At 50.5% G+C, this 13918-nt stretch overlaps 1 protein-coding gene across 7 annotated transcripts in view; it reads right to left on the bottom strand.

Moving 5' to 3' along the window:
* The window catches only part of LOC144488358 (acetylcholinesterase-like), a 59501-nt gene that overhangs the window by 20266 nt on the left and 25317 nt on the right, over positions 1–13918 (bottom strand). For 6 of the 7 annotated variants that reach the window (XM_078206412.1, XM_078206415.1, XM_078206414.1 and 3 more), the window contains exon 3: positions 13234–13400. In XM_078206412.1, the coding sequence (XP_078062538.1) occupies positions 13234–13400 (167 nt within the window). Of the gene's footprint in view, positions 1–7828; positions 8801–13233; positions 13401–13918 lie in introns of those variants that run through there. The other variant, XM_078206410.1, reaches the window with a different exon arrangement.

Genomic DNA, 13918 nt, shown 5'->3' with positions numbered 1-13918 from the left:
ATTGAGACTTGAGCTCGACAGCTTTTTGGGGGCACAGATTCCCATTCCCCTCTGCGTGAGGAAGTGCTTCCTGACACCACCCCTGAATGTGGGCGGCACGGTGGCACAGTGGTTAGCACTGCTGCCTCACAGCTCAATTCTTGGCTTGGCTCACCGTCCGCGTGGAGTTTGCACATTCTCCTCGTGTCTGCGTGGGTTTCCTCTGGGTGCTCCGGTTTCCTCCCACAGCCCAAAGATGTGCGGGTTAGGTTGATTGGCCGTGCTAAATTAACCCTAGTGTCAGAGGAACCAGCGGCGTAAAAATATGGGGTTATGGGGATCGGGCCTGGGTGGGATTGTGGTCGGTGCAGACTCGATGGGCCGAAAGGCCTCTGTTTGCACTCAAGGGATTCATGATTCTATGAATGGTCGAGCTCCAATCTGAAGGTTCTGCCCCCTTGTTAGTGATTCAGAATGACTGTGATGCGGTTCCTCAGTTTCTATCGAGTCTCTTTAGAATTTTAAGCACCTGGATTTGATCACTCTATTCTCCAAAATTGCACGGAATACTTTGCACTGCTCCCCCTCCAGCTCCTCGCCCGCTTACTCTTTAACTCTTCCCCTCAGTGACTACAGCCCTCAGTTCCAGCACACTGATCCTCCTGTGAAGTTTTAGTCACTCCAGAGTGTTCTTGCCGGTTTGCCCTCTGCCTCTGGTTGAGGTAGGAAGAGTTACACATGGGGAATCCGCAGCCCAAATCCTGTCCTGGTCCCGAGGGATGTCCGTGGGCTTTTCTTCCAGCAAAGTGCCGGGAGTGACTCCTCCCTTCCTCTCCTCTCGCCATGACTCATTCTCATCTCGACCTCTTCTCCCTTCCCAACATGTAACGTGTAAAATGGAGAGAGGAGTTGGTGGGGGGTGAGGTCAGTGAAACTCACCTTGGGGTTTACTGGCCAACCTTGCACAGCTCAAACGTGAAGCTGGAGCTTTGGGCTTTCAAGTGGGAGTCAAAGTTTTGAATCCTAACCTTGCACTGAGATTCATGTTGCGTGTGGGATCTTGCTGTGCACTAACCGGCCGCCATGCTTCTCGAAGTGCCTACACTTCAAAGCAAGCATGTTATTGGATGTGAAGCACTTTGGAAAACGCTGAGGTGGTGAGAGGGGGATCTGTTGCTTTTGGGGGACAGTTTTACACGTGTGAGTGAGAGTGTGGCATCAGTACACCTCTGCTGTGGATTTCCACGCTCGATTGGTCAACCCCCCCCCCATCCCCTCCCTCTTTCACCTTGGCTGTTTCCATGGCTATGGGTTTCCATCCCATCATCTCCCCTAAACCCCCCTGCAGTCCTGCCATTGGTCACCCCAGAATGTCCAACCTCACGGAACCTCGCTTTCACACGGCCAATTGGAAAGCCAACCAACTCTTGCGTTACCTGATTGGTCAGTTATCAATTCTCCAATTACCCCATCTCCAGATGTTTTTATTACAACCGAAGGCTTCAAGAATTGTTGCTCAGACAATTTCTTGCCTAACGCCACTTTGACTTTCCATTCACCATCTGCCAATGTTTCCCCTCATCCTGAATGTGGGAGGTGATGAAATGTGGCTCCAAGATTGAATAGTCATCCTGATCTACTGGAACTGAGGAGAATGCTGCGGTCTCGAAGCTCTGTTACACCGATTCATCGTCATGTCTACTGAGAACTCGAGCATCAATGATAATCAATCGACTTCAGGAAGCGTAGAGGGGAACATGCCCCTGTCTACATCAACGGGGACGAAGTAGAAATGGTCAAGAGCTTCAAGTGTTTAGGTGTCCAGGTCACCAACAACCTGTCCTGGTCCCCCCATGCTGACACTATAGTTAAGAAAGCCCACCAACGCCTCTACTTTCTCAGAAGACTAAGGAAATTTGGCGTGTCAGCTACGACTCTCACCAACATTTACAGATACACCATAGAAAGCATTCTTTCTGGTTGTATCACAGCTTGGTATGGCTCCTGCTCTGCCCAAGACCGCAAGAAACTACAAAAGGTCGTGAATGTAGCCCAATCCATCACGCAAACCAACCTCCCCATCCATTGACTCTGTCTACACTTCCCGCTGCCTCGGGGAAAAGCAGCCAGCATAATCAAGGACCCCACGCACCCCGGACATTCTCTCTCCCATCTTCTTCCATCGGGAAAAAGATACAAAAGGACACATACCAACCGATGCAAGAACAGCTTCTTCCCTGCTGCCGTCAGACTTTTGAATGGACCTACCTCGCATTAAGCTGATCTTTCTCTACACCCTAGCTATGACTGTAACACTACATTCTGCACTCTCTCCTTTCCTTCTCTATGAACGGTATGCTTTGTCTGTATAGCGCGCAAGATACAATACTTTTCACTGTATGTTAATACATGTGACAATAATAAATCAAATCAAAATCAAATCAGTGAAATGTGAGTGGGGAGATCAGTGAGCTTTACAGAACCGGTTAATTTGTGAGATTTCCCCTCATTAATATCAGGCCATATTACACCGTCATTCAGCTCTGAGGCTGTGTGTTCTACAGCCTCTTTCACACCGCCAGGACATCCCAAAGCACTCGACAACCAATGAGGTACTTTCTGAAGTGTGGTCCCTCTTCTGATATAGGAAGTCTGGGAGCCAATTTGCATAACATGACAATTATACCAGATAACCTACTCTTAAAGAACAAAGAACAGTCCAGCACAGGAACAGGCCCTTCGGCCCTCCAAGCCTGCACCGCTTGCGATGCTCTCGTAATGAACATTGATGAGCTAATCCAGGGAAGACTCTCATGTTCCGGAAAATAGTGCCGGCGGATCTTTTAAGAGATGGCCCGAGAGGGCGGACACTGTTTCAGTTTAGCATCTCGTCCAAAAGGCAGGGGAATCTCCAACAGCGTAGCACTCCCTCAGTACTGCAGTCCCGCCTGGGTTACACACTCACTTCCTGACACAGAAGTAAGAGTCCCCCCACTGAGCCACTGCTGAAACCTCAAAGCCTAAAATGTTGGCAGGAGGGGGTTTGGAGGTCCCTATAGGTGAAGATATTTACAGCACAGAAGGTGGCCATTTGGCCTATAGCAGCTGTTTGGCAAGGCAATCAGATACTAGCCCCGCTCACTCTCAGGCTGGAATTTTACCGGCTAGCCTGCCAGTTGGAGCGAGTGAGGGGCGGAAGGTGGGAAGGTCCATTGACCGTGGTCGAGATTTTACGGTTTTGGAATGACCGAGGCCAGAGAAACCCACTCTTATCTTTCCCCCCCCATAGTCTAACATCTTCAATGTTGATCCATTTTCCCCTTCAAAGAACATGAATGATCTTCCTCAACTTCTTCCCGCGGTGAAGAACCACCTGCTTCTTCTAATCGCCTCACTCCGGGTGTCAATCTCAAACTGATGATTCCTTCCCCCAATCAGAGCAACTAGAAGTTTTACAATTAAAAATAAAACTCAATTAAATCTCCCCTCGTGCTCCATGTATCCCACCAAACTTCCTGCCCTTTCACATGCACACAGCTGGTTTTTCCAGGAATCTGCTTACAAATGGATATTTGGAATGAAATCTTAGATGAGAATTTTTGAATGATTTGTTTGTGCGACGTACGGTGAAAATGAAGCGTTTGCCTCCGGCAGCATCATTCCTTTAGCTTCTTTCAGCCTCGTGGTAATTTAGGATTCTTCCTGTGTTCAGCCTCGTGGCAATTTAGGATTCTTCCTGTGTTCAGCCTTGTGGCAATTTAGGATATTAAAAGTCCTAACTTCACGTGTAAAGAATGTGCTCTGGATAATTCTGATGCATGGTTCAGATCTTGTGGGACTGCCTCTAATTCTGTTTGCCAGGCTCACTCCTGCAGAGAGTATGTGGCTCATTCGCTGGGAGCTGACGCAAACACTTCAGCAAAGTGTTAGCAATGAGGAAACGACAAGGAATAGTCACGTGACAAAGGCTTAGGGACAGCTGGGGTCACTCCTTGTAGAGTGAAGCAGGTTCAGGTTTACAAAGTTGTGAAGGATTCTGATAGATATATATGGAGCCGTTGTTTCCACTGGCGGGAGGTGGGGGTGTGGGGTTCATCAACGCACCCAGATTTCAGGGCGGGAAAGGGAGATGAGGAGAATTTTTCCGACTTGCGGAGTGAGTCATTCCGATTTGGAAGGCGTTGTCTGAAAAGGCGGTGGAAACAGATTCAACCGGAACTTTCAAATGGGAGAAAACTTGAAACTGAAAACATCCGCAGGGCAAAGGGGAGAGTGAAGGGGACTGGGACTAAATGAAAAAACTCTTTCAAAGGGTTTGTGCAGGCTTTCTGTGTTGTAAGATTCTATGAATTAGTAGCAGCCAGCTACTTACTGTGTTCAACTTTGGCATTAGGCAAAGTGGGCGTTATTTAGGTCACTCCCTTAATCTTTAGCATTAATGGCTCAGAAATCCACATCCCAATTACAAGTCCCACCACCATGGGACCTTCCGCTAAAACCAAAACGGTCCAAAACACAGGATGATTGGCCCATTGCAGAAGCCAACCAATGGTAAGACCCCATTTTCTAAGCAAGCCACCCAATCAGATGCCATCTCACAGGGTGAAAGTGTTGAATTGGGCCACGATTATCAAAGAATCACAGAATCCCTACAGTGCAGAAGGAGGCCATTCGGCCCATCGAGTCTGCACCCACTACAATCCCACCCAGGCCCTATCCCCATCACCTTACTTAGTTACCCTACTAACCCCCTGACACCAAGGGGCAATTTAGCACGGCCAGTCCACCTAACCTGCACATCTTTGGAGTGTGGGAGGAAACCGGAGCACCTGGAGGAAACCCACGCAGACACGGGGAGAACGTGCAGACTCCACACAGACATTGACCCAAGCTGTGAAGCAGCAGTGCTAACCACTGTGCTACCATGCCGCCCATTATATTCCCTTTTGTTGGAGATGTTGTTTGTCTCTATGGGCTGTTCCGAGGGACAGGGACTCTGCGCTCTACGGGCTGTTCCCAGGGACGGGGACTCTGTGTCTATGGGCTGTTCCCAGGGACGGGGACTCTGCGCTCTACGGGCTGTTCCCAGGGACGGGGGCCCTGTGTCTACGGGCTGTTCCTAGGGACAGGGACTCTGCGCTCTATGGGCTGTTCCTAGGGACGTGGACTCTGTGTCTATGGGCTGTTCCGAGGGACAGGGACTCTGCGCTCTACGGGCTGTTCCCAGGGACGGGGGCCCTGTGTCTACGGGCTGTTCCTAGGGACAGGGACTCTGTGCTCTATGGGCTGTTCCCAGGGACGGGGACTCTGTGCTCTATGGGCTGTTCCCAGGGACGGGGACTCTGTGCTCTATGGGCTGTTCCCAGGGACGGGGACTCTGTGCTCTATGGGCTGTTCCCAAGGGACGGGGGCCCTGTGTCTACGGGCTGTTCCTAGGGACAGGGACTCTGTGCTCTATGGGCTGTTCCCAGGGACGGGGACTCTGTGCTCTACGGGCTGTTCCCAGGACTCTGGGCTCTATGGGCTGTTCCCAGGGACAGGGACTCTGTGCTCTATGGGCTGTTCCCAGGGACAGGGACTCTGTGCTCTATGGGCTGTTCCCAGGGACGGGGACACTGTGTCTATGCGCTGTTCCCAGGGACGGGGACTCTGTGCTCTATGGGCTGTTCCCAGGGACGGGGACTCTGTGCTCTACGGGCTGTTCCCAGGACTCTGGGCTCTATGGGCTGTTCCCAGGGACAGGGACTCTGTGCTCTATGGGCTGTTCCCAGGGACAGGGACTCTGTGCTCTATGGGCTGTTCCCAGGGACGGGGACACTGTGTCTATGCGCTGTTCCCAGGGACGGGGACTCTGTGCTCTATGGGCTGTTCCCAGGGACGGGGACTCTGTGCTCTATGGGCTGTTCCCAGGGACGGGGACGCTGTGTCTACGGGCTGTTCCCAGGACTCTGTGCTCTATGGGCTGTTCCCAGGGACGGGGACTCTGTGCTCTATGGGCTGTTCCCAGGGACGGGGACGCTGTGTCTACGGGCTGTTCCCAGGACTCTGGGCTCTATGGGCTGTTTCCAGGGACGTACTCCGAGACAAACAGCAGCTACTGCTGGAGGGTCATCAGCTGGGTGAAAGACGCTGTTTGGTCTGCCGAAACCTGTGGATCTTCCAGTCTAAAGAGTTGTCCTCCACCAAGTGTTGCAGACTGGCACATTCCAAGGTCCAGGACTACATGCCGAGGGACGCACAATAAAGCTTCAGAGATGCTGCCACAGAGACGCAATGGGGAAAAGTTGCTGTCTGGGACATTTCAACCACATGGGAGTGGAATTGTATCAAACCCCCTCGGGCTCACATTGAATATATACAGTGAATATTACATAAAGTAAAAAATTTATTTATTAGTCATAAGTAAGGCTTACATTAACACTGCAATGAAGTTACTGTGAAATTCCCCTAGTCGCCACACTCCGGCGCCTGTTCGGGTAACACTGAGGGAGAATTTAGCACGGCCAATGCACCCTAACCAACCCGGGTCCCTGGCGCTGTGAGGCAGCAGTACTAATCTCTGTGCCACCGTGCCACAATTGTATGGAAGTACCTCAGAGTGCAACTTGATCTATGTGGACAACAAATACCTTTGCACCCTTTGTCGCGACTATTTTGAAATGTCCGCAATGTTCCTTTGAGTGGCCTGAAGCAGCTCAGAGAGCAACACGATCGATAGAGAAAACCTAAATATCAATGCACTGTGTGTGACGGTCGTTTTGAAATGTTGTGACGTTCTTTCTGATATTTTACAAATAAAGTATATCTTGCAAAAGTAAAAACCCAGCCGCAACACAGGCAGGGAGTTACCCATGAGTACAAAACTTCTTCAGCAGAAAAGCAAGATGTCTGGTTGAAGGCCAAAGACTCGGGGAAGTGACTGAGAAATAGCTCAGACCCTAAGGACAGAAACTGGGACGTGCTGAGGACACATTTTAATATTTCAGAGCTACAGTAACACATATAGAAATATTTCAATAACGCTCCACTTGGAGACAAAGAAAGCTGTAGCTGAACAATAAAGGATTAAACAATAACTGCAACTCAAAAATAAATTGAATTCAGCCGAGAGTTGGAGGGTATATTAGGTCCACTTTTTAAAAAAGTGTTCAATGCTTCATAGGAGTTTTTTTGGTATTTGATTTTACAAAGCAGTGTGAGGCGGGTGTGTACAGAATCCCTACAGTGCAGAAGGAGGCCATTCGGCCCATCATGTCTGCACGGACAACAATCCCACCTATCCCCGTAACCCTTCATATTTATTCTGCTAATCTCCCTGACATTAGGGTTAATTTAGGACGGCCAATCAACCTAACCCGCACATCTTTGGACTGTGGGAGGAAACCCACGCAGACACGGGGGAGAACGTGCAAACTCCGCACAGACAGTGACCCGAGGCCGGAATTGAACCCCCGGGTCCCTGGCGCTGTGAGGCAGCAGTGCTAACCCACTGTGCTGCCCGTAGCATTTAAAGTCTGGGGAACAAACTTACCCCCCAACTCCGCCACCCCCCCACCCCATCACCCCACAGCAACACCCAGAACCCCCCCCCCCCCAACCCCACCACCCCCCCCACATCACCCCACAGCAACACCAGATCCTCCCCCCACAGCCCCATCCACCAGCCTATTGTACCTCAGTTTTCTCGGACTAATTCAGTGAGCAAAGCCAAGGGGTAGGCCTCAAGCCTGGCCTCCCCTTCAACATCAAAGTTCCCCTTTGGCTCAATTCGCCAAATTACCCCCCCCCCTCACCTCTCCGCCCCCCCCTCCCCCCGCAACCCCCCCGCCCCCACACTCCAGTACGCTATTTCCAAAGTAGGCCCGGACCTAGGCTGGTAGTGGAGTTGTCTTGTGGGAAGGGAGCGGGGAACGATGCTTCCTCTGGTGTACCAGCGGCAAGGAGCGGCTTCCCACACTCCTGGGCTACGGGTCAACAGATCCTCGTTTGGCAACAGGCCAGAGGGAATTCCCAATGGCCGGTCCTGGCCTTTGCTCACTGACGGTCAAAAAGAGACAGCAGCATGGTCCGGCCCACAGGGCCCGAGAGGACCGATGGGTGGTTCAGCGGCTGGGGTGGTGCAGATCAGTCCTGGAAGGGAGGCAGGATGAAGGGGGTGAGGCGAGGTGTTGTGGAGGTGTTGCGGGAGGGAGGTAGGCAATGACCTGTGGATTTGTAAGGACTGGGTTAGGTTGCTCATCACCAGGGGGCAAATGGGGTGGGTCAGTTGCATGCCCCCCTCCCCCCATCCCAACTAGACCATGAAAAGCACCTCACAACAGTGTGGGGGTGGAGGAGTGGGTGGGGTGGGGGGGGTGGCGATGGTGGGGGGGACACTCCATTGAAATAACATTCTCGCCTCTTTCAGATGGGAAGGAAGAATGGCCATGCAGCCCAAGAACCCTTGGAAATTCCAGTTGGGCATTTGTAAATGTTGCGTTTGCCTATTGTTCTGCTCTGCGGTATGAGTGGGGCGATAGGTTTACAAAAATCACCCCTACCAACTCAGCTCATCATCGATAGTCAGGCAGGAATGAAGGGAAGCTCTGAATCGGCCCCGTTCTGTAATTCACTGGGCCACGACCTTGGACAAGCTCCCGATACACAGTCCCCCTTTCTCTCCGATAACCATGCAATGGGCTTCCTCGTGCCAGGGACGGCGGACCACCTCAGGGGGTTTTAGTTTAGTGGCAAATGAAGTAGAGAAGAGTAAATAAAACAAGAGAGAAGCCTTTCCCCTTAATACTAGGTGTCCCGTCGTTAGACAGTTCTCCATCACATGCTAAAATAAAAAGGGAACAAGAATTAAATTAACTCAGAATATAAACTGAAAGCAAGTTGTATAAATTAGGAGGAATAAATTAAGATATTTACGTTTACAGGAAGATCTCTCCGTTAATCATCCCTTCACTCCCGCATCCTCCATGGAGGGTGCTGCTTCATTGTTAAGGTCACCACCCCCTCAACACCCAAAACAATGTCCTGGTGCTGTTCTTGATATGTGAGCATAAGCAGTAAGAGCTACTGGGCTGTGCTACTGTGGGGAGCATCACATCAGAACTCCATCTTGCCCTTACCCCACACGTTCACACACCCCTGCTCACACCTACCTACTAAGATTCCTCTGCCCCACTCTGAGGACACTGGGGCAAGATATAGTTCACGGCCCAGTGGTCTGGCTGAGGATGGCTCTGCCACTATACAATAAATGGCAGAGTCATCAGGAGTATAGAAACACAGAGGGACCTAGGTGTGCAAGTCCACAAATCCTTGAAGGTGGCAGCACAGGTGGAGAAGGTGGTGAAGAAGGCATATGGTATGCTTGCCTTTATAGGACGGGGTATAGAGTATAAAAGCTGGAGTCTGATGATGCAGCTGTATAGAACGCTGGTTAGGCCACATTTGGAATACTGCGTCCAGTTCTGGTCATCGCACTACCAGAAGGATGTGGAGGCTTTAGAGAGAGTGCAGAGAAGGTTTACCAGGATGTTGCCTGGTATGGAGGGTCTTAGCTATGAGGAGAGATTGGGTAAACTGGGCTTGTTCTCTCTGTAAAGACGGAGAATGAGGGGAGACCTAATGGAGGTGTACAAAATTATGAAGGGTATAGATAGGGTGAACAGTGGGAAGCTTTTTCCCAGGTCGGAGGTGACGATCACGAGGGGTCACGGGCTCAAGGTGAGAGGGGCGAGGTATAACTCAGATATCAGAGGGACGTTTTTTACACAGAGAGTGGTGGGGGCCTGGAATGCGCTGCCAAGTAGGGTGGTGGAGGCAGACACGCTGGCATCGTTTAAGACTTACCTGGATAGTCACATGAGCAGCCTGGGAATGGAGGGATACAAATGAATGGTCTAACAAAGAACAAAGAACAATACAGCACAGGAACAGGCCCTTCGGCCCTCCAAGCCCACGCCGCTCCCCGGTCCAGGATTGAATCCTGAATCCAGGATCCCCGCCCAATTTTCCAGCCTATCTACATACCAATATCCTATCCACCGAGCTGTCCCTCACAGCTACGATGCTTTGTTCATTACAACCTATTAACTCACCCCCACCCCCCCCATTCCAGACCATGTGATCTCCAGGGAGAGGCGAAAACCCAGAGTGAAAAACCCCAGGGCCAATATGGGGAAAAAAAATCTGGGAAATTCCTCTCCGACCCCCTGAGGCGATCGAAACGAGTCCAGGAGATCACAATGGCCCTGATCGGAAAATGCTTCCCAACCCTATTCATTTCCACTTCCACGAACACCATCTGAATTCCCTGCCCCCGAGACAGGTTCCCAACTATCCGCAGTCTCGCTCTGTACTGGCACCAGCAAGATGATCATAGAATGAAGCCTTGAAACGAGAAACAAGGAACAATTAGCCCGCGCCGCTCCCTGGTCCAAACTAGACCACTCTTTTGTATCCCTCCATTCCCACTCCGTTCATATAGCTGTCTAGATAAGTCTTAAACGTTCCCAGTGTGTCCGCCTCCACCACCTTGCCCGGCAACACATTCCAGGCCCCCACGACCCTCTGTGTGAAATCTGTCCTTCTGATATCTGTGTTAAACCTCCCTCCCTTCACCTTGATCCTATGACCCCTCGTGAACGTCACCACCGACCCGGGGAAAAGCTTCCCACCGTTCACCCTATCTATGCCTTTCATAATTTTATACACCTCTATTAAGTCTCCCCTCATCCTCCGTCTTTCCAAGGAGAACAACACCAGTTTCCCCAATCTCTCCTCATAACTAAGCCCCTCCATACCAGGCAACATCCTGGTAAACCTCCTCTGTACTCTCTCCAAAGCCTCCACGTCCTTCTGGTAGTGTGGCGACCAGAACTGGACGCAGTATTCCAAATGCGGCCGAACCAACGTTCTATACATCTGCAACATCAGACCCCAACTCTTCCTATAAAGGCAAGCATGCCATATGCCTTCTTCACCACCTTCTCCACCTGGGACGTCACCTTCAAAGATCTGTGGACTTGCACACCCAGGTCCCTCTGCGTCTCTACACCCTTTATGGTTCTTCCATTTATCGTGTAGCTCCTCCCTACATTATTCCCACCAAAATGCATCACTTCGCATTTATCAGGATTGAACTCCATCTGCCATTTCCTTGCCCAAATTTCCAGCCTATCTATATCCTTCTGTAGCCTCTGACACTGTTCCTCACTATCTGCAAGTCCTGCCAGTTTTGTGTCATCCGCAAACTTACTGATCACCCCAGTTACTCCTTCTTCCAGATCATTTATATAAATCACAAACAGCAGATTGGTCTAGTTGGTCTAGTTGGACCAATGAGCGGCACAGGCTTGGAGGGCCGAAGGGCCTGTTGCCTGTGCTGTACTGTTCTTTGTTCTTTGATGCCAGACAGACATTCCTGAGGAAGGATACCCCCCGAAGGAGGATACTCGCTGAGGAAGGATACCCCCTTCCCCCCCCCAAGGAAGGATACTCCCTGAGTAAAGCTACCTGTCTGTCACCCCCCCCAAGGAAGGATACACCCCCCCCCCCCACCCCGTCCACTCCCCAAGGAAGCAATGGCCCAACATGGATGTAGAGTAGGATTTGTGCATCTCAATATTCCCAGTTTCCCTGTGATAAACACGTGTCCAGATAGACAGGAAGTTACTCTAAACCTTTACAAATCGGGGGTTAGGCCGCAGCTGGAATACCATGTCCGATTCAGGGCACCACATATAAGGAAGGACGTCGAGGCCTTGAAGAGGTTGCAAAACATTTTACCTGGACAATACCAGAGACAAGTGAACAGCATTTGTGGAGAGACTGGGAGAAGCTGGGATCGTTCTCCTCGGAGCAGTGAAGGTTAAGGGGGGAGAGTTAATTGAGGCGTTCAAAATCGCGAGGGGGTTTGGATAAAGCAGATAGTGGGGAAAGTGTTCCCGGTGACGGGGACGGGTGGGTAACCAGAGGGGACACAGATTGAAGGGAATCAGGAAAAGGGGGAGATGAGGAGTTTTTTTTAAAAGCAGAGAGAGTTGTTACGATTGAACTGAGAGTGCAGTGATGCAGGTTCAACAGCAACTTTCCAAAGGAAATTGGGTAGAAATTGAAAAGGGAAAGATGGCAGGGCTGTGGGGAAAAGCAGGCGGAGGTGAATTAGATTGTCAAGCAGGGTGAGACAATCTCCCACTGTTCTGTGTTGTTCTAATCACCACCCCCAAATGGGATAAGCCTTAGAGACCGACTGAGGTAAACACTTGACTCCACGACCCTATTAGGTCAACCTGAACCTCATTGAAGGTAATCCCAGGCTCCGGTTGTATCAGCTTTTAGCAGACAGAATCACAGAATCCTACAGTGCAGAAGAGGCCCTTCTGCCCATCGAGTCTGCACCGATGCATTAAAGGCCTTGACCTGTCCACCTAATCCCACTTGCCAGCACTTGGCCCACAGCCTTGAATATTATGACGTGCCAAGTACTCATCCAGATACTTTTTAAAGGATTCGAGGCATCCCGCCTCCACCCCCCCTCCCAGGCAGCACATTCCAGACCCTCACCACCCTCTGAGTAAAAACGTTTTTCCTTAAATCCCCACTAAACCTCCCACCCTTCACTTTTAACTTCTGTCCCCTCGTAACTGACCCTTCAACTAAGGGGAACAGCTGCCCCCTATCCACTCTGTCCATGCCCCTCATAATCTTGTACACCTCAATCAGGTTGCCCCCTCAGTCTTCTCTGCTTCAATGAGAACAACCCAAGCCTCTCCAACCTCTCTCCATAACTTAAATGTTCCATCCCAGGCAGCATCCTGGTGACTCTTCTCTGCACCTCCTCCAGTGCATTCACGTCCTTCCTATCCCATGGACGCTCTCCTCATTAAACGAAAACAGCCTCCGCTGGTGTCCATAGTTACCAAGAATCACATGGAACCAAAGGGAATTCTGGGCTGAGTGAAAGCTGGACCAGTCTGGGTTCTGGGAGCAATTATAACTTCCCCACATCAGAGAGGGGCAAAGAAAAAGCGGCCTGGCTTCTCCTTGCTCATGACTGCCTCCTGTTGGAATACACTGGGGAGGGCCACTGGGCTCACAGAGATGGCCCAGGGCAGATGGGCTGGCGGGCGTGGTACCCGACTGCCCCCAAGAGTTGACCCCGATGCCTTTGAGGAGAGAATAGCGAGTGGGGAGTGTCAGTAAAATGCAGCGAAGTGTTAGGTTTAAGCGTGGACTGCACTGAGGAGGGAAAGATGTTACCTGTTGCATTGAGTAGCTTGGGGAGGAACTGGTTCCAGAAGGCACACATCTGAACCCGTAGACCTTTGTTGACCTTGATGGGCTCCACGTTGAGGTCAATGAACTTCTGGTCACTGTTGGTGAATGGCGGCCACTTTCGTTTTTGTGTGTGAGGCTCATTTGGGTTTCTGAAGAGGAAGAGAGACCACAATCAGACAGTCCTCAGATGAACCTTCGGCTAATGTGCTTTGGATGTTAGTATCTGTGGGAATGGGAGTGTTAGAACAGGAGGAGGCCATTCAGCCCACTGAACCTTTTCACCACCAGATTTTGGCCAAGTTGTGTTTCAACCACATTTTCACACCTTAACCCTCAACACCCTCATTGAATAAAAATCTATCCACCAATCATAGTCCATCCAGAAAGCTCAACTGACCCGTCAGCCTTTTACAGAGAGTTCAAGATTTCCACTCTCCAATCCAATATGTGAAAAAAAGGTTAACATTTTACTGCACAACGGCGCAGCTGAAATTTTCGTTTCCTCTTGTAGCTTCCTCCATATCGAGTTTATCAAATTCCTTTCTCATTCAATTAGATCAAATCTTCAGGGAAAACAAAAATTAAGCAATTTGTCCTGGTGATTTATCCCATTAAGCCCAGAAGTTACAATCAGAGAGAGATTCTATTCCAATCTGTTAACCAATTG

The sequence above is a fragment of the Mustelus asterias genome, unplaced genomic scaffold (genome assembly GCF_964213995.1).
Source record: "Mustelus asterias unplaced genomic scaffold, sMusAst1.hap1.1 HAP1_SCAFFOLD_1491, whole genome shotgun sequence".
Classification (NCBI taxonomy): domain Eukaryota; kingdom Metazoa; phylum Chordata; class Chondrichthyes; order Carcharhiniformes; family Triakidae; genus Mustelus; species Mustelus asterias.
Note: the sequence above shows the minus strand (reverse complement) of the source record. Positions and strands in the feature narration are given on the sequence as shown.